This window comes from Macaca mulatta, chromosome 4 (genome assembly GCF_049350105.2).
Source record: "Macaca mulatta isolate MMU2019108-1 chromosome 4, T2T-MMU8v2.0, whole genome shotgun sequence".
NCBI lineage: Eukaryota > Metazoa > Chordata > Mammalia > Primates > Cercopithecidae > Macaca > Macaca mulatta.
In genome coordinates this window covers 49,728,608-49,756,093 of record NC_133409.1, presented here as the reverse complement: position 1 = coordinate 49,756,093, position 27,486 = coordinate 49,728,608, and the positions used below count along the sequence as shown (strand labels likewise).

At 38.7% G+C, this 27,486-nt stretch overlaps 1 protein-coding gene across 9 annotated transcripts in view; it reads right to left on the bottom strand.

Moving 5' to 3' along the window:
* The window catches only part of UTRN (utrophin), a 576,786-nt gene that overhangs the window by 366,129 nt on the left and 183,171 nt on the right, over positions 1-27,486 (bottom strand). For all 9 annotated transcript variants that reach the window (XM_015137213.3, XM_077999492.1, XM_015137214.3 and 6 more), the window contains 11 exons: positions 25,215-25,328; positions 24,282-24,437; positions 19,107-19,277; positions 16,734-16,913; positions 13,964-14,098; positions 11,772-11,921; positions 10,639-10,800; positions 9,287-9,415; positions 8,384-8,557; positions 6,024-6,179; positions 1,000-1,170 (listed from right to left, as the gene is read on the bottom strand). In XM_015137213.3, the coding sequence (XP_014992699.3) occupies positions 1,000-1,170; positions 6,024-6,179; positions 8,384-8,557; positions 9,287-9,415; positions 10,639-10,800; positions 11,772-11,921; positions 13,964-14,098; positions 16,734-16,913; positions 19,107-19,277; positions 24,282-24,437; positions 25,215-25,328 (1,698 nt within the window). The remainder of the gene's footprint in view (positions 1-999; positions 1,171-6,023; positions 6,180-8,383; positions 8,558-9,286; positions 9,416-10,638; positions 10,801-11,771; positions 11,922-13,963; positions 14,099-16,733; positions 16,914-19,106; positions 19,278-24,281; positions 24,438-25,214; positions 25,329-27,486) is intronic.

Genomic DNA, 27,486 nt, shown 5'->3' with positions numbered 1-27,486 from the left:
AGACACTTCACTAAAGACATACCAGCAGCCCACAACACATGAAAAAAATGCGCAACATCACTAACATTAGAGAAATGCAAATTGAAACCATAATGAGATACCATCTCACACCATTCAGAATGGCTATTATTAAAAAGTCAAAAAATAACAGATGTTGGCAAGGTTGCAGAGAAAAAGGAACACTTTTATATGCTGGCGGGAATATATATTAGTTCAACCTCTGTGGAAAGCAGTTTAGAAATTTCTCCAAAAGCTTTGCAAACAGAGTTCTGATTACTGACCCAGAAATCTGATTACTGGGTATATATGCAAAGGAAAATAATTGTTCTACCAAAAAGATACATGCACTCATATGTTCATCAGCACTATTCACAACAGCAAAGACATGTCATCAAACTAGGTGCCCATCAGTGGTAGACTGAATAAAGAAAATGTGGTACATATACACCATGGAATACTATATAGCCATAAAAAAGAATGAAATTTCCTCTGCAGCAACATGGATGCAGCTGGAGGCCATTATCCTAAGTATCCTAATGCAGGAATGGAAAATCAAATGCCACATGTTCTCACTTACAAGTGGGAGCTAAACATTGGGTATGCATGGCCATAAAGATGGGAACGATAGACAATGGGGACTAGCAGAGGGGAGAGAAACAGAGGGAGGCATCAGCTGAAAAACTACCTAGTGGGTACTATGCTCACTACCTGGGTGATGGGATCATTCATACCCCAAACCTCAGCATCACACAATATATCCATGTAACAGACCTATACATGTACCCCTTAATCTAAAAGTAGAAATTATAAACAAAATAAAATATAATCATTGTTTTAAAAATATGTTTTCTTAGGACAGAGAAGTGGATAAACAACGCAAAAAAAGAAAATGCTAGACTTAATATGAAATGGAGGGTCATGGCATCCACCCAGATCGCCCAGAACAAATGTCATGTTACACTGGCATCATGCTGGTGTTTCATCGGAACTGCAACTTACTTTAGCCCAGGAAATTTCTGTATCCAAGTCACCAAGCAGACCTTCTGAAGTGGACTTCTGCACCAATTCAGCTTCAGTGGCAGAAAGCCACTCAGAGAGAGAAGCAGCCTCTTTCTTCATTTTCCGGGCCAACTGTGATGCTCTTTCCAGATCCTGTTTTCCTTCTGTCACCTGAGACGGAGAGAGAGACAGGGCGAGACTGAGCGTGAGATGAGAACGAACATAAACGGGAATGAATCAGGATATTAACTAAAGATGCAAACTGATTCATATATAACCCCCAAGACATACATAACCTTTGTCTGTAGCACCTTAGAATCCTCTAAGCTTGCATTTCTGCAAGGAGGCAATATACTGTAGTAGTTAAGGGCCAGGCAATCCTGGGTTTTCATCTTAGCTCTATCATTAATTTCCTAAGTGACATTTGTAGAGATGTAGCCCTCAAAATATTGGTATGAGGATGGGCGCAGTGGCTCATGCCTATAATCCCAGCACTTAGGGAGGCCCAGGCAGGCAAATCTCTTGAGTCCAAGAGTTTGAGACTAGCCTGGGAAACATGACAAGACCTTGTCTCTATAAAAAATACAAAAAATTATCTAGTGTGGTGGTGCATGTGCCTGTGGTTCCAGCTACTCAGGAGGCTGAGATGGGAGAATCGCTTGAGCCCTGGAGGCTGGGGCTGCAGTGAGGCGTGATCCTGCCACTGCACTCCAGCCTGGGCAATAGAGCAAGACCCCATCTCAAAAAAAAAAAGAAAAGAAAAGAAAGACTGCTATGAATATTAAGTGAGAAAAACACATATAAAAAGGGCTGAAACAAAGTTAAAAATCACTAAATAGTATCTATTATAATTTTGAACACACGATATCTTAGAATCCTCTCCACAAAGGAGTTTGTTTAAAAAATACTGTATTATAGCAATCTGAGGGGAAAATGGCACCATTTTCACAATGATATGTTTTATAATTAACCAAATAAACTTAAAATACAGTACATTACTATGCATCCTAAACCTTATTAACATTTCGCTCTTACTGTTGTTGACAGAAAGCAAATGAACTTAACTAACATTCACCAAGCTCTTAACGCAGCTTCTGTGTTGTGCTAAGGAATCTTACACATGTATGCAATAAAAAATCACAAAACCTCTTTCTACTTTATGGATAACGAAAACGAAACTTAACGAGGTTAAGACCGGCAAGGCGCAGTAGATCATGCCTGTAATTCCAGCATTTTGGGAGGCCAAGGCAAGCAGATCACAATGTCAGGAGTTCGAGACCAGCCTGACCAACATGGTGAAACCCTGTCTCTACTAAAAATACAAAAATTATCCAAATGTGGGAGCGCATGCCTATAATCGCAGGTACTCAGAAGGCTGAGGCAGTAGTACTGCTTGAACCAGGGAGTCAGAGGTTGCAGTGAGCCGAGATTGTGCCACTGCACTCCAGTCTGGCAACAGAGTGAGATTCCATCTCAAAAAAAAAAAAAAAAAAAAAAAAAAAACAGGTTAAGGCCAAGGCCGGGGTGGTACAATCTTTGGATTGAGCCATGCCATTCTGGCTTCTACCTCCATCACTCCTCAGACATTGCCCTTACTAAGTTCAATACTGACCCCAGTGGCAACTGATCCCCTGGCTTCCCAGACCTAGCACTCGCCTGTGTGCCTACCACGTCTTGCTACTTATGTTAGTTTGTTTTGCAAGCTCATCTTCCTCAGATTTCTTACTAAGTGATACAATTCCTAAGACCTGGTCGAGGGCCCTCTTCTTTCACTATATCCTGTTCCTAGACAATCTATCATCCCTGATTACTTTAATTACCACCTCTATGCAGATGACTCATAAAATCCACCTCTTCGGTCCAGATATATTCTCCAGACCTGAATAATCATGTGAGTACCCGACATTTCCAATTAACATTCTCAAAGGTACTTAAAATATCAACATGTCCAGCCAGGTGCCGTGGCTCATGCCTGTAATCCCAGCACTTTGGGAGGCTGGGCGGGCGGACTGCCTTAGCTCAGGAGTTCGCGACCAGCCTGGGCAACACGGTGAAACCCCATCTCTACTAAATACAAAATTTAGCCAGGCATGGGGGCATGCACCTGTAGTCCCAGCTACTCCAGAGGATGAGGCAGGAGAATTGCTTGAACCTGGGAGGTAGAGGTTGCAGTGAGCCGAGATTGCACCACTGCACTCCAGCCCGGGCAATAGAGCAAGACTACATACCAAAAAAAAAAAGTCAACATGTCCAATACATACCTGTGATTTCTGCATGCTTCCTTTTTTTTTTTTTTTTTTTTTTGATGGAATTTTCACTCTTGTTGCCCAGGCTGGAGTGCAGTGGTGTGATCTCGACTCACTGCAACTTCTACCTCCTAGGTTCAAGCGATTCTTCCTCCTAGGTTCAAGCAATTCTTTTGCCTCAGCCTCCCGAGTATCTGGGGTTACAGGCACACGCCACCACACCCAGTTATTTTATTTTATTTTATTTTATTTATTTATTTATTTTTGTATTTTCAGTAGAGACGGGGTTCCACCATGCTGGCCAGGCTGGTCTCGAACTCCTGACCTCAGGTGATCTGCCCCCTCAGCCTCCCAAAGTGCTGGGATTACAGAAGTGAGCCACTGTTCCTGGCCCTCTATCTTTTCTTACAGCACCCATCTCAATGACCACACTATCCACATCATCAAGCCAGAAACCAAGGAGTCATCCTTCTTCTCTTCTTCTGCACCAAGTCCTGTTGATTTCACTTCCTACATATGTTTGAAATCAGTTCCCTCACTCCGTCTCCACTGTCCATCCTAGTTGAAGGTACGACCATCTTTCACCAAGAGTACAACAATGATTTCCTAACTGGTCTCCTCACATCCACTCCAGCCTCTCTCCAATTCCTCTTCCAAACTGCAGTGAGTAATCCTTTAAAAGACATATCTGCGTATGTGATTTCCCTACTAAAAACTGTGCAATAACTGCTTAAGACACAGATTTAAATCTATAACACAAACTCTATGACATTGGCAAGAATTCGTCTCATCCCGTCTCCCTAGCACCATGTTCCCCACACTGGCTCTCTCTGCTCTAGCCACATAAATGTGCCACACTGCCTCCTGCCTTAGAGCCTTTATATATACTGTTTTATCAGTCTTGAAATCTCCTCTATTTTCACCCAGGTTACTCCTACCCAGACTTCGAATCTCAGCTTACGCATCACCTCCTCAGGGAAGCCTTCCTAACCCAAGACTGGGTGAAATCCCTCTTTACCTATACTGTTAAAGAACCATGTACATTCTTCATAACTCTTCAGACTGATAATGTAACATCATTTCATGTAACTACTCAATATTTTCCTCTTTCACTACCCTAAGTTCCATTAGACAAAGAGATAATTTATCTTTTTCCTCACTGTCTCCTTTTCCCTCACTGTCTCTTTTTCCTCACACTCTCCGCACTGTATAATTCCCGACACAGAGTTAAGTCTCAATTAAGTGAAACTTTAAATGATTAAATCAATTAATACTAAAATTATAGTCACAATTGGAGAAGTAGTGCAAAAACCAGCAATATCATTCCATTCATAAAATGCCCAGTGAATAAATATAATAATATTTAATGAATAACCAGCTGTATAATTCCAAAAAGAAGCTCTAAGGTATGCGTTTCAGACATGTAATGCATCAAAATGTACCACATCAACAATTTAAACTTGAGGAAGTAAGATCAAAATCACGTAGAAAAAGCATAAACCGGTCATTCTGATTTCAACTGAAAACAAAATTTCAGCTGTTTTTCTCTGGGCTTATGTAGAAACTTCAATATTACCTCAACTGGAAGTAAATATTTCCTAACTGAAGAAGGATCCAAAATACCATCAAACATGGTTTTCCAATATTACCTATTAAGGTTTCACACTTCCACACATTCTTTACTCTCCTGGTTTCAGGACAAAGATTCAGTCACTCACAATAAATGCTCAACAACTCCTGCATGGATTTACTAAAATGCCCAAATTAGAGATATTTCTTGGCAGGATTTCAAATCCTGGTAGATTAATGTGAACTTCTTGCCACTGGTTATTTACTAGAGCCCTGATGTTTTAACATTTCTCAGTAGACTATTTAGGAATCTAAGGACAATAACTTGAGTATTTACAGGGACTATTATTTCCCATTTTTCCTACATGAAATGGGAAAACATTAGGACTAAAAACAGAATGTTTATCACAATTAAAATTACACTTAGAAAAACCTTACATGTTATGACTAGAAAAAAGCCAACACTGGCTACTGCTATCCATTGAAATTTGGAATTATTAACATTGATTGTTTCTCTTGTATTTCGTTGAAGTACTAAGTCTACCACAATGAACATATATTACTTGTAGTTTCCTTAGAATAACTTATGGAATATCAGTAGCCATTGAAAGTGTAACTATCAGCTTGAATTAAATATTAAAAATAAAATTTTTTGAAAGAGTGTCTCACTCTGCTGCCTAGGCTGGAGTGTAGTGGCGTGATCTCAGCTCACTGCAACCTCTGCCTGCCAGGTTCAAGCAACCATCCCACCTCAGCCTCCCAGGTAGCTAGGACTATAGGTATGCACTACCATCGCTTTTTTTTTTTTTTTTAAATTTATTTTGTTTTTGGAGGTTTTCGTTTGTATTTTTTTGTAGAGACAAGGTTTCTTCATGTTACCCAGGCTAGTCTCAAACCCCTGGGCTCAAGCCATTACCCACCTTGGCCTCCCAAAGAGCTGGGATTACAGGCGTGAGCCACTGTGCCTAGCCAAAAATAAATTTCTGTGTAACTATGAATCACTGTAATATTAGCACGTACATTTAAAGAAATATAACAAAAATTACTACAATAAATTGAAAACACATATGAATCTCCTAATTTTCAAACAAGCATTTTCCAAAAAGTGAAATTTAAAAATACATGAGAGAGAAAGAGAGAGAGAGAGACAGCGAGTGAGAGAGAGAGAGAGAGAGAGAGAAGAATGAGCTGTGGGACTGCTCTCCTTACCTGTGCGCCCAGGTCATTGTAAAGGACCTTCAGGGAAGTCAGCTGCTCATCCATCCCTTTTGGGTTGTCCGTTTGCTGTTTCTGGACAATATGTCTTCCTGTTTTAATTACAGTTTCCACTTCAAGTTTGACTTCACTCAAAGTTTTATACAGTTTCTTTAAAACAAACAAAGAAAAAGACAAATTACACACTGTGGTGACAACTTGCCAACTGGCATCATATCAGAAGACAGCTTACGCAGACTGACAGCCAAGACCTAACTATGGCGATCAGAGGCCATCATCTTTCTCAGATTTGGTCTGAAGGTCGAGTCAAATGAAATCAAGCTTGTAATAACTTCTTCAAATCTGACAAGAAAATAAACTAATAGAGTTGATGCTCATTCTTTTAAAATCTCAGACAAATGTTTTAAATGTTTATGAAAGTACTTGATAATATAAATATTTTTGCTACATAAAATGGGAAAACATCAGGACTAAAAACAGAATGTTTATCATAATTAAAATTACATTTAAAAAAATCTTGCATGTTATGACTAAAAAAAGCCAACACCGGCTACTGCTGTCTGTTGGATTTGGAATTGTTAACATTTATTCCTATTTCTCAGAGGTACTAAGTCTACCATAATTAGCATATATTATTTGTATAATAAAAAATACAAAACTCGATATATCAAGATGTATATGATTATAAGTAAACAGATTTCTGATGTAAATCAAAACCACAATAAGACACTGTCTCATACCAGTCAGAATGACTATCATTAAAGAGTCAAAAACAACAGATGCTGGCAAGGCAGGAGAGAAAAGGGAACACTATACACTGTTGGTAGGATTGTAAATCAGTTCAGCCCCTGGGGAAAGCAGTTTGGAAATATCTCAAAGAACTAAACACAGAATTATTATTCAACCCAGAAATGCTATTACTGGGTATATATGTAAAGGAGAATAATTGTTCTACCAAAAAGACATATGCACTCCCATGTTTATCACACCACTACTTACAATAGCAAAGACATGTCATCAACCTACGTGCCCATCAATGGGGGAATGGATAAAGAAAATGTGGTACAAATACACCACGGAATACTACACAGCCAGAAAAAATGAAATCATGTCCTTTGCAGCAGCATGGATGCAGCTCAAGGCCATTATCTTAAGTAAATTAATGCAGGAACAGAAAACCAAATACTACATGTTCTCACTTATAAGTGGGAGTTAAACGATGGGTACACATGCACATAAAGATGAAAAGCAAAGACACTGGGACTCCAAAAGATGGGAAGGAGGAAAGGGGCAAGAGCTGAAAAACTACCCATTGGGTACTACATTTATTATTTGGGTGATGGGTTCAGTCGAAGCCCAAACCTCAGCATCATACAATATATCCATGTATCAAATGTGCACACGTACTTCCTGAACCTAAAAGTCTTCAAAAATTAAAAATTAAAATAAATTTAAATATAAAAAAAGAAATCAGAGCTCTGTAGGTCAAATTCAGAGCTGTCGTCATCCTAGTTACCTGAAACCAAAAAGCTTTATTCTAAACAGCTTCTCTTGACATCATACATCATCATCTCAACATCTCATAGGATGCTGTCATGTAACAGACCCCTGAACTATGTTCCATGAAGTCAAGGACAGCACTTTCTCCAATTACCATTATGTCACAATAATCAAATAAATACTTATATACATGCACATATATATTAAAAGGTATCCTTTGTTTTGAAAAGCACAAAGAACTGACCCTATACCTCTCCTATCCTAAAGAGTCTCATCTTAAGTTTTGTGATTCTCAAGCAGAACACTAATTCTAAGATTGTGTCCCCTTAGCTACTTTATTTTTAAATTTCTACTCAATTGAATTATAAAGTTCAAGACTAAAAAAGTAATAAGGCCTTATATATCATTTCTTCTTTCCTATCTTAAGATTTAAATTTCTATTTGAACTTCTATTTTCCTAGAAAATGAAATTTTTATGATATCCATTGTAAGTATGGTTCTTCTAGCTAACTCAAATTTATCCTTGAAAACTTTGCTTATTAGTCACATTCTGCTGAAGCCTTCCTAACTTCACATGGTGATTAAGACGTGTTTCTTTTGCTTTGGTTTTTGTTTGTCATCATGTTATATACATGTCTATTGCAGTTTCCTCTGCTATCTCTCTTATCCCTTCTAATGTCTTTGGAGGGAAAGACCACACTTCTTATTTTTTAACATGTTTTCCATCATCAGTCCTTATGTTTAGCACACTCTAGACTAGTGATCATTGGACACAATAGGCATGTACTTGCTAGACCAAGCCATAACAGCTGCTGAAAAAGCCACTGCATGTGCCAATCACCCAACAACCTCACCATACACTTGTCCAGGTGGGTCTGTATGACATCAGGGTCTACGTCCTTCACATCCAGAACATGAAGTTCTGCTTTCACGCCATCCAGCACACGCTTGCAGTCCAGCATGCGCTGTTCGAAGTTAGCAGGCTTCTGGAAAAGCTGAAACTTTGTGGACACCTCTCGGAGTTTCCTCTGTTTGCAGAAATGAAAATACGCAATTCCCATCAGGATGATTATCTCTCTCATCATGAGCATAACACATACTACTAAAAATTTGTACCATAAAGTACCAAAAAAAAAAAAAATTCAGTAATATGACCAAAAAAAAAAAAAAATCCTAATGAAACTTGGTGAGGATACCCTATCGCCTAAGTGAACTGCACAGCCCAGCATCAAAAATTACAACACTCAGTGTCTTAATCTCAGAAGTAATGGATTTGGATAAGAAATTTAGATAAAGCTGGCCTCACTGGAATTAAAACTTCATGTTCAAAAAGATTGTTCAGGAACCTAGAACTCAAAATGCCCTTCATCACAAATTCAGAGTGAAAGTCAATGTCATATCGACCATGAAAGAACTAAATGATGCATCCAATTCATGCTCAGCCTGCCCACAGTATCAGCCACACAATACTGACAGAGGCTCTGCATTAAAGAAAAAGTCTATACAAAGCTAACTTCTAAATCTGGCTCACTCTCCCGTTTCTCAACTCAATTATCAAAATCAGATTTAATATTTTTCCATCCATGCAACAATTTGTTTCTGCTGTCCTGGGATGCAACCTTCAATACATCACTCCCATCCCATGGTTTACATCATAAAGAATATCAACGGTGCCCAAGTAATCAATTCTTTCTCTTTAAAAAAAAAAAAATTCCCAACATGTTGAAAAGTGAAAGGAAGCTCCTGGCCCTCTTTACCTGTAGCACATCCATCTGACTTCCTCCTCTGGCAGTCCTACTCTCTGGGGAGGTCGGGGGCTGAGAACGCATATTTCTTCTCAACTCCTCTAGGGTTAGCTCGTGGGCTGAGATCTCTGCTTGGATTTTCTACAAAGAGATTGGAAAGGGGAGAGGATGTCCTTTTGTTTTCTTAAGTATAAAAGGAGACAATACAAAAGTTCTATATCGTTGTATTATACATGATATTGTATTTTACATAATGTTGACCTCCACAGAAGCTTTAATAAGTTTTTGTAGTCCGGGAGCGGTGGCTCACGCCTGTAATCCCAGCACTTTGGGAGGCCAAGGTGGGTGGATCACGAGGTCAGGAGTTCAAGACCAGCCTGGCCAAGATGGTGAAACCCCATCTCTACTAAAAATATAAAAATTAGCCAAGTGCAGTGGCAGGCGCCTGTAATCCCAGCTCCTCAGGAGGCTGAGGCAGGAGAATCACTTGAACCCGTGGGGCAGAGTTTGCGGTGAGCTGAGATCATGCCACTGCACTCCAGCCTGGGTGACAGAGTGAGAATCCGTCTAAATAATAATAATAATAAGTTTTTGCATAATAATAATATGGCCCACTGCATGGTATGAATATTGTACGTGACGCCCATGCTAAGGTCTTTGCATTTGTCGTTTCTAATGTTCACAACTTATTTATAAGGAAGGAATTGTCCCAACTTCACAGCTAAGAAAACTACAATTTAAAATATACAGGACTTTTCAGCCAGGCACAGTGGCTCACACCTATAATCCCAGTATTTTGGGAGGCCGAGGAAGGCGGATCACCTGAGGTCAGGAGTTTGAGACTAGCCCGGCCAATATGGCAAAACCCTGTCTCTACTAAAAATACAAAAATTATTGGGAGGCCAAGGCAGGCACATCACTTGAGGTCAGGAGTTCAAGACCAGCCTGGCCAATATGGCGAAACCCCATCTCTACTAAAAATACAAAAAATTAGCCAGGCCTGGTGGCACACACTTGTAGTCCCAGTTATTTGGGAGGCTGAGGCAGGAGAATCACTTGAACCCAGGAGGCAGAGGTTGCAGGGAGCCAAGATCGTGCCACTGCACTCCAGCCTGGGTGACATAGTGAGACTCTGTCTCAAATAAATAAATAAATACATTTAATTTAATTTAATATATAGGACTTTTGCCAGAGTCTCACACAGAAAGCAAGAGAACTCCAAAACCCAAATGCTGCCCTGTAAGTAAGTCAATCTTTCCCATTGACTCTCGGTTTTGGATGGCAGGAGGGGTTTTCTTATGGTTGAGGAGGCAACTACATAAGCTCTCTTTACAGCTCAGAAGCCCTCAAATACATGGCAATACCTGAGCTTCCTGTGGAACTTGGAAAGCATCTACCCTGTCAGTCAGGTACGTGGTGAGCTGTTTGTCCAGCTCCCCCAAGCTCTCTTGCAAGACTTGAAGCATCTGGTCAGTTTCCCGCAGGACCTGGAGTTGCTTTTCCAAAGAAATCTGCTTGCTCTCTGCCTGCACAGAGGAGAAATTGAATCATTAGTTGCCCAACACAAATATAAATAGCAGAATATATATATTCTGGCCATTAAGAAAAGACTAGAAAAGCTTTCCTCCAAGACTTTAGCCTTCTTTATAAATAAATAATAATTACTAATGATAACAGTGAAAATGTCCCACTAGGATCTTATGTACCATGCAGCTGAATTACTAATTATTACTTCTTTCTATATACAATGTCGAAATACAAAAATGTAAAGGTTTCCCAAAAGATGCATTAAACAGAAGATAAAAATTTGCTATTTATTATAATTTTAAAGCATTTTTAGGAATCAGCCAATGTCTGCCAATAAGAATATAAAACATAAGAAAAATGTCTATTAATACATAAACATCAGAGTCTCTTTTTTTCCAAAGCCTAAAACAAATTCTATAGGTGTATATACATATCAAACTACTATTTACTGCACTTTTGGTTTAAGCTTGATGTTATTCATGGGCTGAACATCAACAGTTATTATTTAATGTGTTTGGAAGTACCTAATATTCATACCCAACCTTCCTATAAAAGAAGTGCTCTTTCTCTAATTCGTGATACAAATATGTATGTTACAACCTAGATATGAACTAAGAGACTATGGCTTTGCAGCTTATGTCAAATATCATGGCACTAATATTTACTAGGATAGTATGAGTTGTTGTTCTTAGATACAGCTATCATATGATCCTTAATGAAAATTAAATATTTTTCAAGTAGGAAATCATCTCAAAAATAATTTTTTTAATCATCAAATTCTGCCTTAGAGTGTTAGATCTATTCTTCCCTAGTGAGTACTTCAATACCCTCAATGCCCCTGTGAGCACTGGTTACCAACTTTAACCAACATTAAAGATTTTCCCAACATTAAAGCTCTGTGATATAGAGCTTAGGGCCAGCTCCACTTCATCAATACCTAATCAACACCCATGCACATCCCAACTCTCACCAGGTGACTTAGATCTTCATATCGGCTGTTGAAAGCCTCCAGTTTCTCACTGATTATATCATCCAGGATCCCCCCATCGATCAGAGTCTGGCCAAGTTCTCGAATCTGAGTGCGATTATCTGCCGGGTGGCGCAGAACAGATTCCAGAGACTGGAATGGAGATGGGGAAAAAAAATAATAATGCATTTACTAAGGCAAAAGGTATCAAGGATCCTCAAAATGTCTATTTGTTAAACAAGTAATTCTATTTTCTAAAAATCTACCTAAGGAACAGAACCAAAAATTAAGAAAATTACTAATTCACAAAAAATACCCATCCCAGTATTAAAAAATGCATAAAAATGAGCAATTAGCACACGTGATATATAATAATATAATTTCACAAAAATAATTTCAACTATTATTAATTATGGGAGGGTAAGACAGGAGGATCACTTGAGCCCAGGAGTTCAAGGTTGCAGTGAGCTATCATACCACTGGAATCCAGCCTCGGCAACAGAGCGAGACCACGTCTCTAAACAATAAATAAGTGAATAATAAAAAGTTAAAAATAATTATTAATTATACGAGGAAATGTTTACAATCTGAAACAAAGTTTAAAGGTGGAGACAGTACTATGCAAACAAAATTAGCTCAACTTTTATTAATTACGTTACTAAAAATAAGTACTCATTTTTCTACAATATACGCAGAATAAGAGGCATTGTTTTATATAAACACTTTTTATATACATAAATCTAATTAACCATATGGGCTAAATAGCATTCCCAGTTTACAGATGGGAAAACTGAAGCTCAGAAAGGTTAAATAACTTGCCTACATACATGCAGTCAAAAGAAGAGGAAAGATACCAACATGGCTCTAAAGCCTTTAAGACCCCAAAGCCTGGCCAAGCGCGATGGCTCACACCTCTAATCCTAGCACTTTGGGAGGCCGAGGAGGGTGGATCACTTGAGGTCAGGAGTTTGAGAACAGCTTGGCCAACATGGTAAAACCCCATCTCTACTAAAAATACAAAATTAGCTGGGGTGGTGGCACACGCCTGTGATCCCAGCTACTCGGGAGGCTGAGGCACGAGAATTGCTTGAACTCAGGAGGCGGAGGTTGCAGTGAGCCGAAATCACACAATTGCACTCTAGCCTGGTCAACATAGGGAGATTCTGTCTCAAATAAAAAATAAATAAGTAAATAAAAGATCCCAAAGCCTTTGATCCAATATACTACCATCTAGTATGCATATATAAAAGACAGTAGTTAGGAAGAAATCTACAAACCATTTTAAAATGTTTATCTTAGAGTTTTGCTTTACACTTTTCTTTATTTTCCATATTTCTAGCATGTACATGTATTCACTCTTACATTAGGAAAAAAAATTAAGCTTTTCATATTTTTCATTCACTCTGTCTCTCACTCTGCTATATTTGAGAAGTGACATCTTTTCTCTAGCAGAGCATCCATCTCCTGGAATGTAAGTGCCACATTTTACTCATTTCTGACCTTCAATCCATTTGTCCACTCAGTTCCCACATGGTACCAAGACATTTTTAAAAGCATATCTACCCCTTCCCCTTTTATTTTTTGTTAAGCAGACCCACCCCCTTTGTATTGTATTTCATTTAAGAAATGGTTATTAAATTAGCATGTGCTACACACTGTGGTGGGAACAGAAGAATAACAAGGTATCGGGTACATTTCCTGTCCTCAATGAGTTCAAAGTCCAGGCTTGAAGATAAGCTCCTACGACAAGATCCCATGCCTCAACCACTGTCTTTTAACTTCTAACATCTGAAGGTAAGAGACAGGAAGCCCCTGTAAACCGTCAGTGCTGTGTTTAGTGAGTAAAAATAACTTGTTGACAAAACAAGAGAGCAGTTGTCCTAATAACATATGGCAGAGCTTTGTCCAGGGCCTAGTAAAATAAACTGGAAAACCACTAGAGTGCTTCAACATGTCTAAAATTTACAAATTGTGAAACAGCTAACCACATCTTGAGGCTGATATAGTGGGTCACCAATAATCTAAATACATATGATTGTATAAACACTTCAGGCTACGAAAGAAAATGCAAGTGACATTGAAAATGACTGAGGAAGCAAATGCATTTGCCTGCGTAAAGCATTACATTCCTCATTGTAAACACGTGTGGCCTCATCACAACAAAGAGAAATGCCATGGAGACTGTGGGTTCCAACCTCCAGGGCTTCGTTGACAGCATCCGTCTTCTCAGGCAGGACCTCTGTGCTCTTCATCCGCTCTTCCAAAGTGTTTAACCAGGTGGTTTCAAGATCCAAATAGTGAAGCAGTTCAATCCAACAAGACCAGACCTCCTAAAGCATGAAAAAGTTTAAATTAGACAAAAAGCCATTTCATATATCGTGTATCTAGTGCTACACATTCTCTTTAATCACTAATAATTTCATCTGAATGTGAGTATATCTAGGAATTCAAAAACTGATGGAGTTGAAACTTCAAAAATAAAATAAAATAATCCAAAAAAAATCATATTAGACCAATTGGTGAGGGGTGTGGAGCAAAGAGTGGGCAAGAGGCTGCCTCACTCTTTAAAATAAATTCCATGATCTGATTTAAATGTCAAAAATACAACTATATAGTTAGTAGGAAAAACAAGAGAGAAACATTATTTAGTTTGTTTTTTAAAGGCGAAGTTCACACCTGTAATCCCAGCATTTTGGGAGGCCAAGGCAGGTGGATCACCTGAGGTCAGGAGTTCAAGACTAGCCTGGCCAACATGGTGAAACCCCATCTCTACTAAAAATACAAAAATTAGCCGGGTGTGGTGGCAGGCACCTGTAATCCCAGCTACTCAGGAGGCTGAGGCAGGAGAATCGCTTGAACCTGGGAGGTGGAGGTTACAGTGAGCCCAGGCCACACCACTGCCCTCCAGCCTGGGCAACAAGAGTGAAACTCTGTCTCAAAAAAAAAAAAAAAAAAAAAATTGTTTTTTGAACAAAAGAAAAATATTACTCACAATTGTAAATTTTAAAAAAATTATCTCATAGAAAATTGAAATCTCCTGGGCCCCACCCAATTCCAACTCAGAGCTAACTGAAAAAGTTTGCAATGTAGCCTTCCCAACTTTTTTCTAAGTTCATGAGGCCATATCAATATAAGAAGAAAGCCACATTTTACCAAAACTGGAGTTATACTGTTCTTACTATATTGGTTTTGATCACTCATTCCCCTCTAAGGTTTCCAGAGCAGGGACCCAGGGGTTGTGTAGTGGGTGGATACATTTATAAATTTATAATCCCTTATAAGAGGAACTTATTTGAGTGGTAAGTTTAAGAGAAAGAATTCAGCTGGATGCCTCCTGGGCTGGTCGTCTTGAATGTACTAAATGAGTGAAGGCATCTGCTGGTCTACATAAATGAGTGAAGGCACCTGCTGGTCCACACTCCATATGAAGTATGCTTACCAGATCGGGGGCAGTACATTTTTCTACAAAGGGCCAGACAGTAAATATTTTAGATTTGGGGGACACATTTGGTTCCCATCACAGATTCTTCTTGGAGGGGGTTATGTGTTGTACAACCCTTAAGAAATGTATACACTACTCTTAGTTAACCAGGTATCCAAAAACCAACCTACAAGTTAGATTTAATCCCTCAGCCAGTCCAGGTGCAGTAGCTCATGCCTGTAATCCCAGCACTTTGGTAGGCCAAGGCAGGAGGATGGCTTGAACCCAAGAGTTCAACACCAGCTTGGGCAACATAGCGAGACCCCCATCTCTATGAAAACATTAAAAAATAATTAGCCAGGTGTGGCATTGCAAAGCTGTAGTCATAGCTACTCAGGAAGCGGGGACAGGAGAGTCACTTGAGGTTACAATGAGCTGTGATCACACCACTGCACTCCAGCACAGGTGACAGAGCAAGACCTTGTCTCAAACAAAACAAAACAAAATCCTCAGCCATAATTCGCCTACCACTGAATTAGAATAAAAGAAAAGAGTTTCTATTCCCCTATTTCTACAAGCAAAAAGCAGACCAAAAATCTGCTCAGTTGCAAGCATGACCTCTTTTCTAATGGGAAAGCAAAGATGACTCAAAGAAGATCACTCCCAAGAAGCAGATGGATCCCAAAACAAGTAGCTTTCTTACTAACTTGCCTCAATGATACATATTTATTTTAGCACAAAATTGGTTTAGAACAAGCAATGAATGAATTTACAAATGAATGAATGATCAAAGTAATGAATGAACTTAGGTTAAATATTGCAGTTGCCATTTTTTACCATTTCAGGATTTACCACAATACAAATATTTGTTTTACATTAAATTGAATGTAAATTAAACTGTTGTAAATTGAAAGCCTTCTTAAATCTTCCAACAAGCAATAACAATCATACTACTATAAAAACAAACAAGCAAAACCTTACTGTTAGTTTAAAAAAATTTCATAGAATCATCTACATTTTACATGTAATGGCCAGGAAGAAAAAAGAAAGGTATTTTATCTAAGGCCCAGTAAAACAGTCACATATTTAAGTACTGTTTTTCCTTCAGATGACTCTCGAACTTTAATACCACTCAAAAGAAAATAATTCCTCTCTGTGTACTCAACCAGACAAGACAAAACAAAACAAAAGAGAGGCTTGCAATGTGCTCTGCAGTTTTTGGACTGGAACAGGCTCTACAGATCATCTGCTACATGAAAACCTGGATTGCACACATAAATAAAGTTTGAAGATATAAAATGACTTGTCCAAGAACCTTCTGATAATTAGGGACAGATTTTGGTCTCCTATTTTTAACCCCTCTTTCATTTTTATCAAACTATTTCCCAAGAACTATTTTTCCTTTATGATCCAGAATTTGAAAGAAAAGTGAAGTTTTCTCCAAGATTTGAAAATGGCCAAAACATTACAGAGTTTGGATCTCAGAAATACATCACTGAATAATAATAATAATAATAATAATAATAATAATAATAATAATGTACCTCTAGTGTGTGGCACTTTCCTCGAATTCTGTTACAAAGAAGTTGGTAATTCTCCAGCACAACATTCAGCTCAGACGTCAACTCCTGGCCACCAGAGGGCACCTTGGCAGCTAATAACTTGATGTTGTCCTTGAGAATCTTCACTCTCACCTCCTTCTGCAACACATCCTCTTTTGCCCTCTGTTCCAAGAAAGGATGGATGAACTTGAAAAACGTCTCCCTTTCTCAGTAACCAATTTCTTTTCTTTTTTTTTTTTTTCAAGAATTAAACCAAAGTTAAAACATCTGGATGATTCTAACTATCAAAACACTACATTACATAGGTAACAGTGAATGGTTCTTTGTGGGGTTTTGCTTTTGTTTTTGAGATGGAGTCTTGCTCACTGCAACCTCCGCCTCCCGGTTCAAGAAATTCTCCTGCTTCAGCCTCCCGAGTAGCTGGGATTACAGGCGCCCACTACTACGCCTACCTAATTTTCATATTTTTAGTAGAGACGAGGCTTCACCATGTTGGCCGGGCTGGTCTCAAACTCCTGACCTCAGGTGATCCACCCACCTCGGACTCCCAAAGTGCTGGGATTACAGGCGTGGGCCACTGCACCCAGCCCAGTGAGTGTTTTTGAAATAAGAATGCTAACTCTAAAATTTCACTCATGCATCCAATGTACTCAGCCCCCACAAATGTTTTCATTTCATAACAGCAGTGTTAACATAAGTTATCCCAATTATGTTTACTGACATGAAGCATTTTCAAAGTCTGGGTCCAAGATCGGAATTTAAGTGAGTGAATTTTGATTATCACTGGAGGGCTGAGCAGATTACACTGCGATAAATACATTTTCACAAAAATTGAGGTACACTATGGTAGAAGTATCTTTAAAGGTTCTCTAAATAATTTAAACTTTTTTAAAAATTCTAGAACACAGGTACATGTATCCTTCTGCTAATTAATAGCATTTCAATGATAAAGTTAGACTGAGATGATCTGATCCAGAAATAGCTGTTTCTCAGTGCTCAAGATAAACAATCTGACATTCAGGAAAATCAACCTATTAGGTTGGTGCAAACGTAATTGCGGTTTATGCCATTATTTTTAATGGCAATAAATAAAAATAAAATAGCCTTTCACTTTCCCCTTTACTTTTCTCTACTATTTAATGGTTTTGAACTTCCTTACTTTGGGGGAAAGTAATTAGGTGTAGTGGTTTTCTAAGTCTTAATGGCTGTTTGAAAGAATAAAAATAAATAAAATGTTGCCCAATCAAATATTTAAATATCATTTTTCTCAAATCTCATCTATAGCAACTTTTAAAATCCAAAGAACTACAATGCCAATAGTGTAAAGAAAGATAATAAATGAGACAATTCTTAACATGGTAGCCTATTTTAAAATACCTATGTACTGAGTATTTTTAAATCTTTCAAAAAAAGCTGCACTTACAACAAGTCTCCTGTCATATTCACTTTGATTCATGTATAGTAATGTATGAATGTCACATAATCCCTTTTTTGAAAAAAACTCTGCACAGAGATTTTTGCTTTAGTTACACTTCTAGGCAAGTTAACTTTGAGGTAAAACAGTCACTGTGTTGCTTAAGCTTATAGGGGAAAAAAGCTTTGAAAACATAATCTCCTTTGGCTTGAACACTCAAGGACAGTTGAAGCTGTGTTAGAAATTTGGGAATGATGCCCAGTTCTTTTATTATATATAAAAAAAGAGTGTTCAAGACTATCAACATAGGAGTACAAATTTACAGGAAATGTATCCAGTGAATCCAACTAATAAGAACTCCCTTGATGCATTCCTACCGCTACTCCTACCTGCTCTAATGAAACGTCGGTGTTCATATGTGCCGTAAGTATTACCTGGAAGATCAGTACAAGGAAAATAATAACAAACCTCAGACAACTTGGGAGGTCTCTTTTGTTCCCCTTGCAAAGAATAATTCTTCGTGAAAATTTTTGGAAATAGTGATGAATGCAATTAATGCCACTGGATTGTGCACTTAAAAATTAAAATGGCCAATGTTATATGTATTTACCCCAATTTAAAAAAATGATCATTCTTCCTCACGCCCACTACCATAGGGTTTTAAATCATTCTCTGTAGCCTCCCAGAGGTCTAACTTAAGAGCCTGTCTCACAGGCCCTCATGGACTCAACTCATGGGCCAAGCCATACATGCGGACTCCTGGCTTCCTTCCCCTGCTAAAATCAGAGCAGCTACCCTGTTACACTTTTTTAATTCAAAAATCTACTGTGAAAGATGCTATGTGCACACAGTGCTTGACAGTTGGAGAGACAATTGATGGGCTGGTTTTAAAGGGAGGAGGGAGGCATGAAGTCTGTTGGCACTGGTTGTCCCCGCCTCACCTTCATCTCTTGCACAGCACTCTCAAGCTCTTCCGGTGACTTGTACTCAAAATCCCGCTCCAGGTATTCTTCCTCAGCCTGGGTCATCCATTCCTGCATCTCTGCCAAGTCTTTCTTTAGGTTCGCAGCTTTTTCTTGACTTTCAGACAACCTACTTTTTTGAGTAGCGATCTACAAAGGAAAAACCATTCCCCCAAATAAACAAATGTTAATGTGTTCAATATCAAGTTTTAGCTCTTCATATTTAAAGGCACGTGATAACTTTCCACAACAAATTGCATGCTTTAAAAATTCAGATAAAATGTCATACACTTCGTGCTAATGCTGTGGAATATAAGCAATAATGAAAATAATCTTATGACTGGAATTCTACACCACATTTGGATAATACTCTTATCTCAAAATATCTATTATAATTTTGAAAACGCATAACTGTTGACTGTAATCCCAGATGTAGGAATCTATAACAGTAAAAGCACATATATGAAGTAAATTTAATGTAGCACTGTTTATAATGAAAAAAAAAAAAAAAGGAAAAACAAAAAACCTAGAAGCCGGTCAGGTTTGGTGGCTCACGCCTGTCATTGCAGCACTTTGGGAGGCCAAGGCAGTGGGATCACCTGAGGTTAGGAGTTTGAGATCAGCATGGCCAACACGGCAAAACCCCATCTCTACTAAAAATACAAAAATTAACCAGGCATGGTGGCACATGCCTGTAGTCCCAGGAAGTGGAGGCAGGAAAATTGCCTGAACCTGGGAGGCAGAGGTTGCAGTGAGCCGAGATCACACCACTGTACTCCAACCCAGGGAACAGAGCAAAACCCCATCTCAAAAAAAAAAAAAGCCCAGAAGCAACCAAAATGTCAATTTTCTTCTTTTTAACTGCACTTCCCATTAAGATTTCACTTTTAAAAAGCAGCGAGGGATAGGCTGGTATTAAAGATGTCATAAAACACTGCTCTGTAAAATTTTGGTTTTGATATCTACTATATTTGTATATGCCACACAGACACAAAAAAGTTACAGTAAAAAAATAAATAGTTGTCTGATTCTGATTCAGTAACTTAGTTAAAAATTTCAGAGAAGTCAAGAAATATTTTCAGAGCACTCCTCCCCATAACAACAAACTGACTTCTACTGTGAGAGAAGGCATCATTCTGCAGTCACAGTCCAACCCCTACGTGACAAGTTAAGCCTTATGCTCAAATTAAATGCTGCAGTAGTGGCCACACTGCCAGGGCCTGCTTGGCTGCTAGGCTGATAGTAGCCAAAGGCCAGCACAGGAACTGGATGGTTCTCACGGAAGTTATAAAGTTAAGCAAGAGATAGAGGCTCCAGTCCCTCTCTCCAAATAGGATCTCTGGCATAAAAATAGACAGGACCAAACAAGAGCTTTTCTTCCACTGTCCCCACAGGGTAACCAAGGAACTGGTGCCAGCAACACTCACAATCCCATTCCCAAGCCTGGCTGATCATCAGGTTAACCTGGTAAGCTTTTCATTAAAATACATGCACACACACAGAAAGAGAAAGAGAGAGAGAGAAAGATTCTTGGGCCCCACTTCCAGAAAATTCTCTGTATGTGTACTTTTTGAACACTAGTCAGCAATATAATTTTCACAGATCCAAACACAAATGAAGAAAATAAAGACACTACCACAACAACCACAAAACACCCTCAAAATTATCTTTAATTATCCTGAGAATATATACTTTCTATTTTTTGGCATTCAAATGTTCCTGTTTTACAGGATATCACGAATATAATAGACAAAATAAACTATCTTTGTTGTTGATTTGTTTTATATGCCTGTTCTTTTCGCAAAATGAAAATTTGACAAAATTGTGTTTGTCCAAAACTACTTCAACATTTGTACTAGTCAATGCAATGCAATAGTCTGGAAATGCTCTAGATAATTTTCACACCTCCTTCCTAAGGACACTTTAAATTTCCCATATATTTATTCCTGTATTTTGAATCAGCAATTCACAATGAATTCTTTGTTGTCATATTTATGTGGGTGGATGGATGGATGGATGGATGGATGGATGGATGGATGGATGGATAGATCGATAAAGATACAAACTTCTAATTATCACCTTCCTTGATCCTCACTGCCACTTCCAAACCATTCTCTATGTATTTCCTCAAAAACCCCAGTTCCTTAAGGCACATGCCAATAGATTACAGCATATTGAGAAAAATTTGAATTTAGCTAGGGTAAGAGGTGAGAGTACAACATTATTAGTTTCTTAAGTGTGATCATGGTATTGTGATTTTGCAGAAGAATACCTTCATGCTTGGAGAATCATGCTAGAGTATTTAGGGCTGAAGTGTCATGATGTTTTCAATTTCCTGTTCAAAAGTACCCAAAAAAAGGGTGTGTGTGTGTGTGTGTGTGTGTGTGTAAAGAGAACGGCAGAGAGAGAGAAAGCAAAGGTGATAAAACATTAGCAAGTCTCTGAATGGATGGATATACAGCTGCTCCTTTTATCATTCTTTTAACTTTTCCTTACATTTGAACGTGTTCAAAATAAGTTAGTTGGGTAAAACAACAAAAACAAAGCAAAATATTCAGTTATGCAAATATAAATTTTTCTGATACAAACATTAGCCAAAAGCATTTTATTAAGAAATATGTACTATCCACATGACTGTGGGGTATGCCTATATTTCACATTGACTTCTATTTTTCACTGCTTTGTCACTCACTTCAGCTATATATAGCCTCACTATTATTCCACTAATAAAAATCAAAGCAATCGAGACAGAATACCTTCCAGTTCTACTGTTCCATATCATTTCCTCCCTTCCATTACCATGGAGAAACCATATCTCTAGCAACATCTTCACTTAGATCGTGGATCTCACCCTTACATAATCACAGACTTCACTTGAGAAATTCTCCTATCTCAATCTCTTTCTGCACCATCATGTTTTTCTAAATGAGAGGTCCTCTCATTAATATCTCTCATTTAATATCTCTCATTATAAAAAATAACAAAACCACCTCTTTGGATTCCCATCACCAGTACCCACCCATTTATCTGCTCCCCTGAAGAGAAATTTCTCAAAGTTGGTTATGCTTGGTGTCCCAGTTCCTCAGTTCCCATACCCTCCTTGACACTCTCCACTATGATTATTTTTCCCACCAGATCGCTGACCCTACTTACTCAAGGTTATTAAATGCCTCCTTCTTATCAAATTTAAAGCTTGATTTTCTGTTTTGATTGGCCCCTGCAATCCTCAGCATTAGGCACTGTGAAGTTTTCTCCACCTAGCATCTGGGACCCCACATTCTCTGTTACTGATTTTTCCTCCTTAGCTTCTAGCATCAAATTTACCCTTCCAGAATGGTAGTCATCATTTCACCTACACCCACAAAAGCTTCTCCTTCATTATTGCAGTAAATGACAACACAATTCACACAAAGTGGAAGCTTTGCAAAAATTCTGAGTCATGCTTGACCGTTCACTTTTTCTCCTATCACACATCCAATTCTTTCCTTAGGTCTCTTCTTTATTTTCAAACCTAGTATTTCTCATGCCCTCCATCACTACTTCTCTAGCCTCTCTAGTACATGGGGCCATCCTCTCTCTCCAAGATTGCAGTAACCTTATAAGGATTCTTTCTATTTTCATTCTTGCCTTCCCCGAGCAAACTACTCACATGAAAACTAGAGAGAGGCTGAGTGCAGTGGCCCATGCCTGTGATCTCCATGCTTTGGGAGGCTGAGGCAGGAGGATGGCTTGAAGTCAGCAGCATCTGACCAGACTGGCATCTGGTCTCAAACTGCTGACTTCAAGCCATCCTCTTGCCTCAGCCTCCCAAAGCATTGAGCCAGAACCCCATCTGTACAATTTTTTTTTTTTTTTTAGACAGGGTCTGGCTCTTTCGCCCAGGCTGGAGTGCAGTGGTATGATCTCAGCTCACTGCAACCTCCATCCCCTGGGCTCAAGCCACCCTCTCACCTTAGCCTCCTAAGTAGCTGGGACTATAGGCACATACCACCATGTCCGGCTAATTTTTGTAATTTTTATAGAGATAAGGTTTTGTCATGTTGCCCAGGCTGGTCTCAAACTCTTGAGCTCAGGCAATCCACCCACCTCAGCCTCCCAAAGTACTGGGATTACAAGCATGCACCACTGCATCTGGCTCAAAAGTATTTATAAAATTATCTAGGCATGGTGGTGAACACCTATAGTCCCAGCTACCCAGGAGGCAGGAGGATTGCTTGAGCCCAGGAGTTCAAGCCTGCAGTAAGCAAGGATCCTGCCACTGCACTCCAGCCTGGGTGACAGAGCAAGATAGTGTTGCTAAAAAAAGGAAACAAAACAAAAAGCCAGAGTGACCTTGAAAGATCTATATCACATGTCACTTCCCTGTTCAAACCCTTCAAATTCCTTTCTGTGTAATATCATACTTGAAATAAATCCCAAGTCCTTTCCTCCAAGGCCATAGCTAATCCATCCTCTGCCTACCTCTAACCTCAAATATTCCCATTCTCCAACTCACTAACTCCTCTCTACACTGCCTTCATTCTCTATTAAACAGACAAAGTTCATTCCCACCACAGAGTTTTAAAACTTGCTATTCTCCATGCCTGAATGTTCTTATCTGAACTTTACAAGGTTAATCTCTTACTTTACTCAGTTCTTTATTCAAACGTCCCCATCTCAGAAAGTCCTTCCCTGACCCTCCTATTTGAAATAACCCACCTAGCCCTAACTCCTTGCTACTCCTCCATGATATTATTTGTTATCCATCTGCCTCACTAGAATGTAAGCTCCTTAAGAGGAGTTTCTTCTTCCTTGTTCAATGCTGTACCTGCAGTGCCTAGAATGATGCTTGACAGTTGGCAACTGATTAAGAAATATTTGCTAAGTAAATAAATGGTCACACTCAAATGTTTTAGGGGTAAAGCAAGTGTCATAAATGTGTTTCAAGACAGGTTTAAGACAAGAATGGGTAAGCCGTGAGCCAAACTGCACAATCAGCACCCTCTCTTAATTCAAAAAATGATGCCCTTTTTTTGCCCCAGCTTGCTACCCACGCTGGAGTTATTTTAGACCATTGTTTTTCAAACTGGATGGGTCATAATACATTTAGTCAGTTAAGAGCAGCTACAGTCTACATCTCTTGAAAACCACAGATAGCAACGTTGAGAAACTCACCTCCTTGCTAAGTTTCTCCAGTTGGGTTTGGTAGTCACTTAGTCTTGTCTGCACCCAAGTTTTTATTCCAGCAATGGGACCACTTCGAAGATTAGTCTCTATTTCCTTCATGTTTTTCAGAGATGATTCAATTGTTTCTATTTCATTAACAAATGCCTAAACACATAAAAGATGCATGTTGAGTTCATTACTATATAAGTGGATGCCATAATTATAGTTTGTCTGCTTATCTCCCTGCAAATATTATAGAAGCAGACTGCTTAAGAGTCATTAGTTCTAACTACTTAAGAAATATTGTGCCATAAGAAACTCATTTCACCTGGGTGCTTGATATAGCCATCTGACAAATTAGATCAGAAATACCTGACTCTCAGCAGGGAACAGTCTTTTAATTAATGTAGAGAAGCCTAATGATTTAACCAAATATAAACTGCATGCACTATTACTAGCAAATTCATTTTCTGGGAGGGGTTGTTTTTTCTTTATACTTTAAGTTCTAGGGTACATGTGCACAATGTGGAGTCATTGTATATTGCTTTTCTTGTGCCACATGGTGAAGATTTAAGAAAAACATACTTAACAAATGAATTTGATGAACAGATACTTCTCAAATTCATTTGTTACATTTTTTTTTTAAATCCTCACCATGTGGCACAAGAAATGCAATATACAATGACTTCTAATGAACTAAAATTGTTCTTGTTCTCTATTCTATAACCTCTCTAAATTCTATAACCATGGCCAGAAGTAAAAACATGAAGAATCTTTCATTCTTTTATTAGCTATAAAGTCATAAAAGCTTTATGATGAAAGATATTTTATCTAGATTTAATGCTATGTTATATTCTCACAATTTTAATAATAGCAGCAAAAAAACATATAAAAAGAACAAAACATTATTTATGACAAATTCCCCAGATCAGCAAAACTCACAGAGCACTGGTCTAACTGCCTCTGTAGATCTGCATTGTTTCCTCGGGCAGCCTGCTGTTTCATTAAGAAGTCTTTCACGCCATCCATCCACCTCTCAATGACTGTTGAATCAGCCTAAATCAAACACGACAACGGAGGGGGATATTACTCCATGACGTTCAGTCTACTACATCTCAAGATCTACCGCCACTGGAACAAAGGCAACTTCTTAAAGCTCCGATGGTATCATTTTCACTTAGTTTATTTCTTTTTTTAAGGCTTCCAACTTTGAAAATGATTACTTTCTTCATTCTTGACTAAAATCCTCAAGAGACGACAGGCTAGTAACCATTCTAAAAATTTCCAAACACTAGCTCTTTTTGCTTAAATGCAAACAATAGGTATGATTTAAAATGCAAATTACAGGGAAAAATGCATTTCTAAGTTTAATCAGCTATAAAATATTTTTCTCTGATATAATTTAGAACAATTTTTCTTTAAAGTTAGTAACTCAGAGCAGGAATGAACAAATAGCACGGTGGAGGGAATACAATAGACAGCTCTCATTCCTGCCGTTGGATGCCTTTTTATCTGAGAACTCAGGACAGTCACTGCTCTGCTCCATTCTTTCATCCAACATTTATTAAGCAGCTACTGTATACATAATCTAGTTACTGTGTATGGTGATAGGGGTTCAAAGACATATGTGAAAGCAAACATTTTGCAAAGAGAAAGAGGCTTTAGAGAGAAGGTAACATTGGAACTGGGCCTTAAAGAATGCAAATAAGGGTCAGGCATAGTAGCTTACGCCTGTAATCCTAACACTTTGGGAGACCCAGGCCATGGATCACGAGGTCAAGAGATTGAGACCATCCTGGACAACAAGGTAAAATCCCATCTCCACTAAAAACACAAAAATTAGCTGGGCATGGTGGGGCGCCTGTAATCCCAGCTACTCAGGGGGCTGAGGCAGGAGAATTGCTTGAACCTGGGAGGCAGAGGTTGCAGTGAGCCAAGATCACACCACTGCACTCTAGCCTGGCAACAGAGCAAGACTCTGCCCCCCCCACCCCAAAAAAAAGAAAAATAAAAAGAGAATTCAAATAAGTAGATATAATTTGAGCTTTTGAGCTCTAATACCAAAGTCATTTCTTTCCATAGGTGGGCAACTGCCATGTTTTTCTCCAGTCTTCTGCTGATGACATGTTCCCAATTCCTTCCATGATGTCTGCAGGACATGACATCTAGGTATTGCTCACTACTCTGATCAACATGCTCTGGAATCTACATCAGTTTTTTAATGTCCTTAAAATATGCCACCCAGAACCACCTATTCTGATCCTTATAATGTTTGAATTGATCACAAAGATCTAACTAGTTTATACAAGGTTATGAGAGATTATCTCAAACACTTTGGTGAAATCAAGACTTGCCAAGAATGTTCATTTGTGAGCATTATTTGAACTAAATGAGAGAGCATCTCCAAATGTGAGATGTTATCACTCTATGCATCCAATAATCTAGTCTTCCTCCTCAAAAAGAAAAAGAAAAAAAAAGAAAAGTAGTACTTAAAGGAAATGAGTCTGGACAAGGCCTATTAGTGGTATCCCTGTTGATTCCTGGTGACCACCACATTCTTTCCTAAGCACATATAAAGATCTCTAGTCGGTTATTTATCTTACAGTTTGGCTAGGAACTGACATCAAACTTACTTTATAGCTTCAGCTTCTAAAAACTAATGTGTCCTCTTAATTAGGACATTTCTCCATCTCCATTTTTCTGGTAATTTCTCACAAGTTTATGGCATGACTGACCCTGAGATCATGGGTAAAAATCCCACTTGGGATGCAGATTTATGCATCTGGAGGAACTCTGAGTGTTTTTGCGTGTGGTCCTTAGTTCAGGCTCTAAAGCACTCTCAGTAATGACTATTCTATACTTTCTAGTTTTGAAGGCCATTCTCTGATGAAGATGGCAAGTAAAAAGTGCTTATCTAGCTAGGTTTCTCTGTGTGTCCTCCATTAATATTACACCATCCTGTTTAAGCACCTCTGCATCTAGTTTATTCTTGGCACAGTTTTGAAAGCCATTTCAGTCCCATTGCACACTTTCCCCAAGCTGCTTCCTCCTCTCTTCTCCAGTCTGTCTGACATGATTCCATAGGTCCATGCTACCCTTATATATTTTCAGTTGGTTACAGGTCATTTCTGTGTTTGCTCCAGCATTTCAAGATCTTAGCATAGAAGGCATCTTGGGAAGACATGCTCAGAGCGGGTAGAGTGGGGCATCCAAA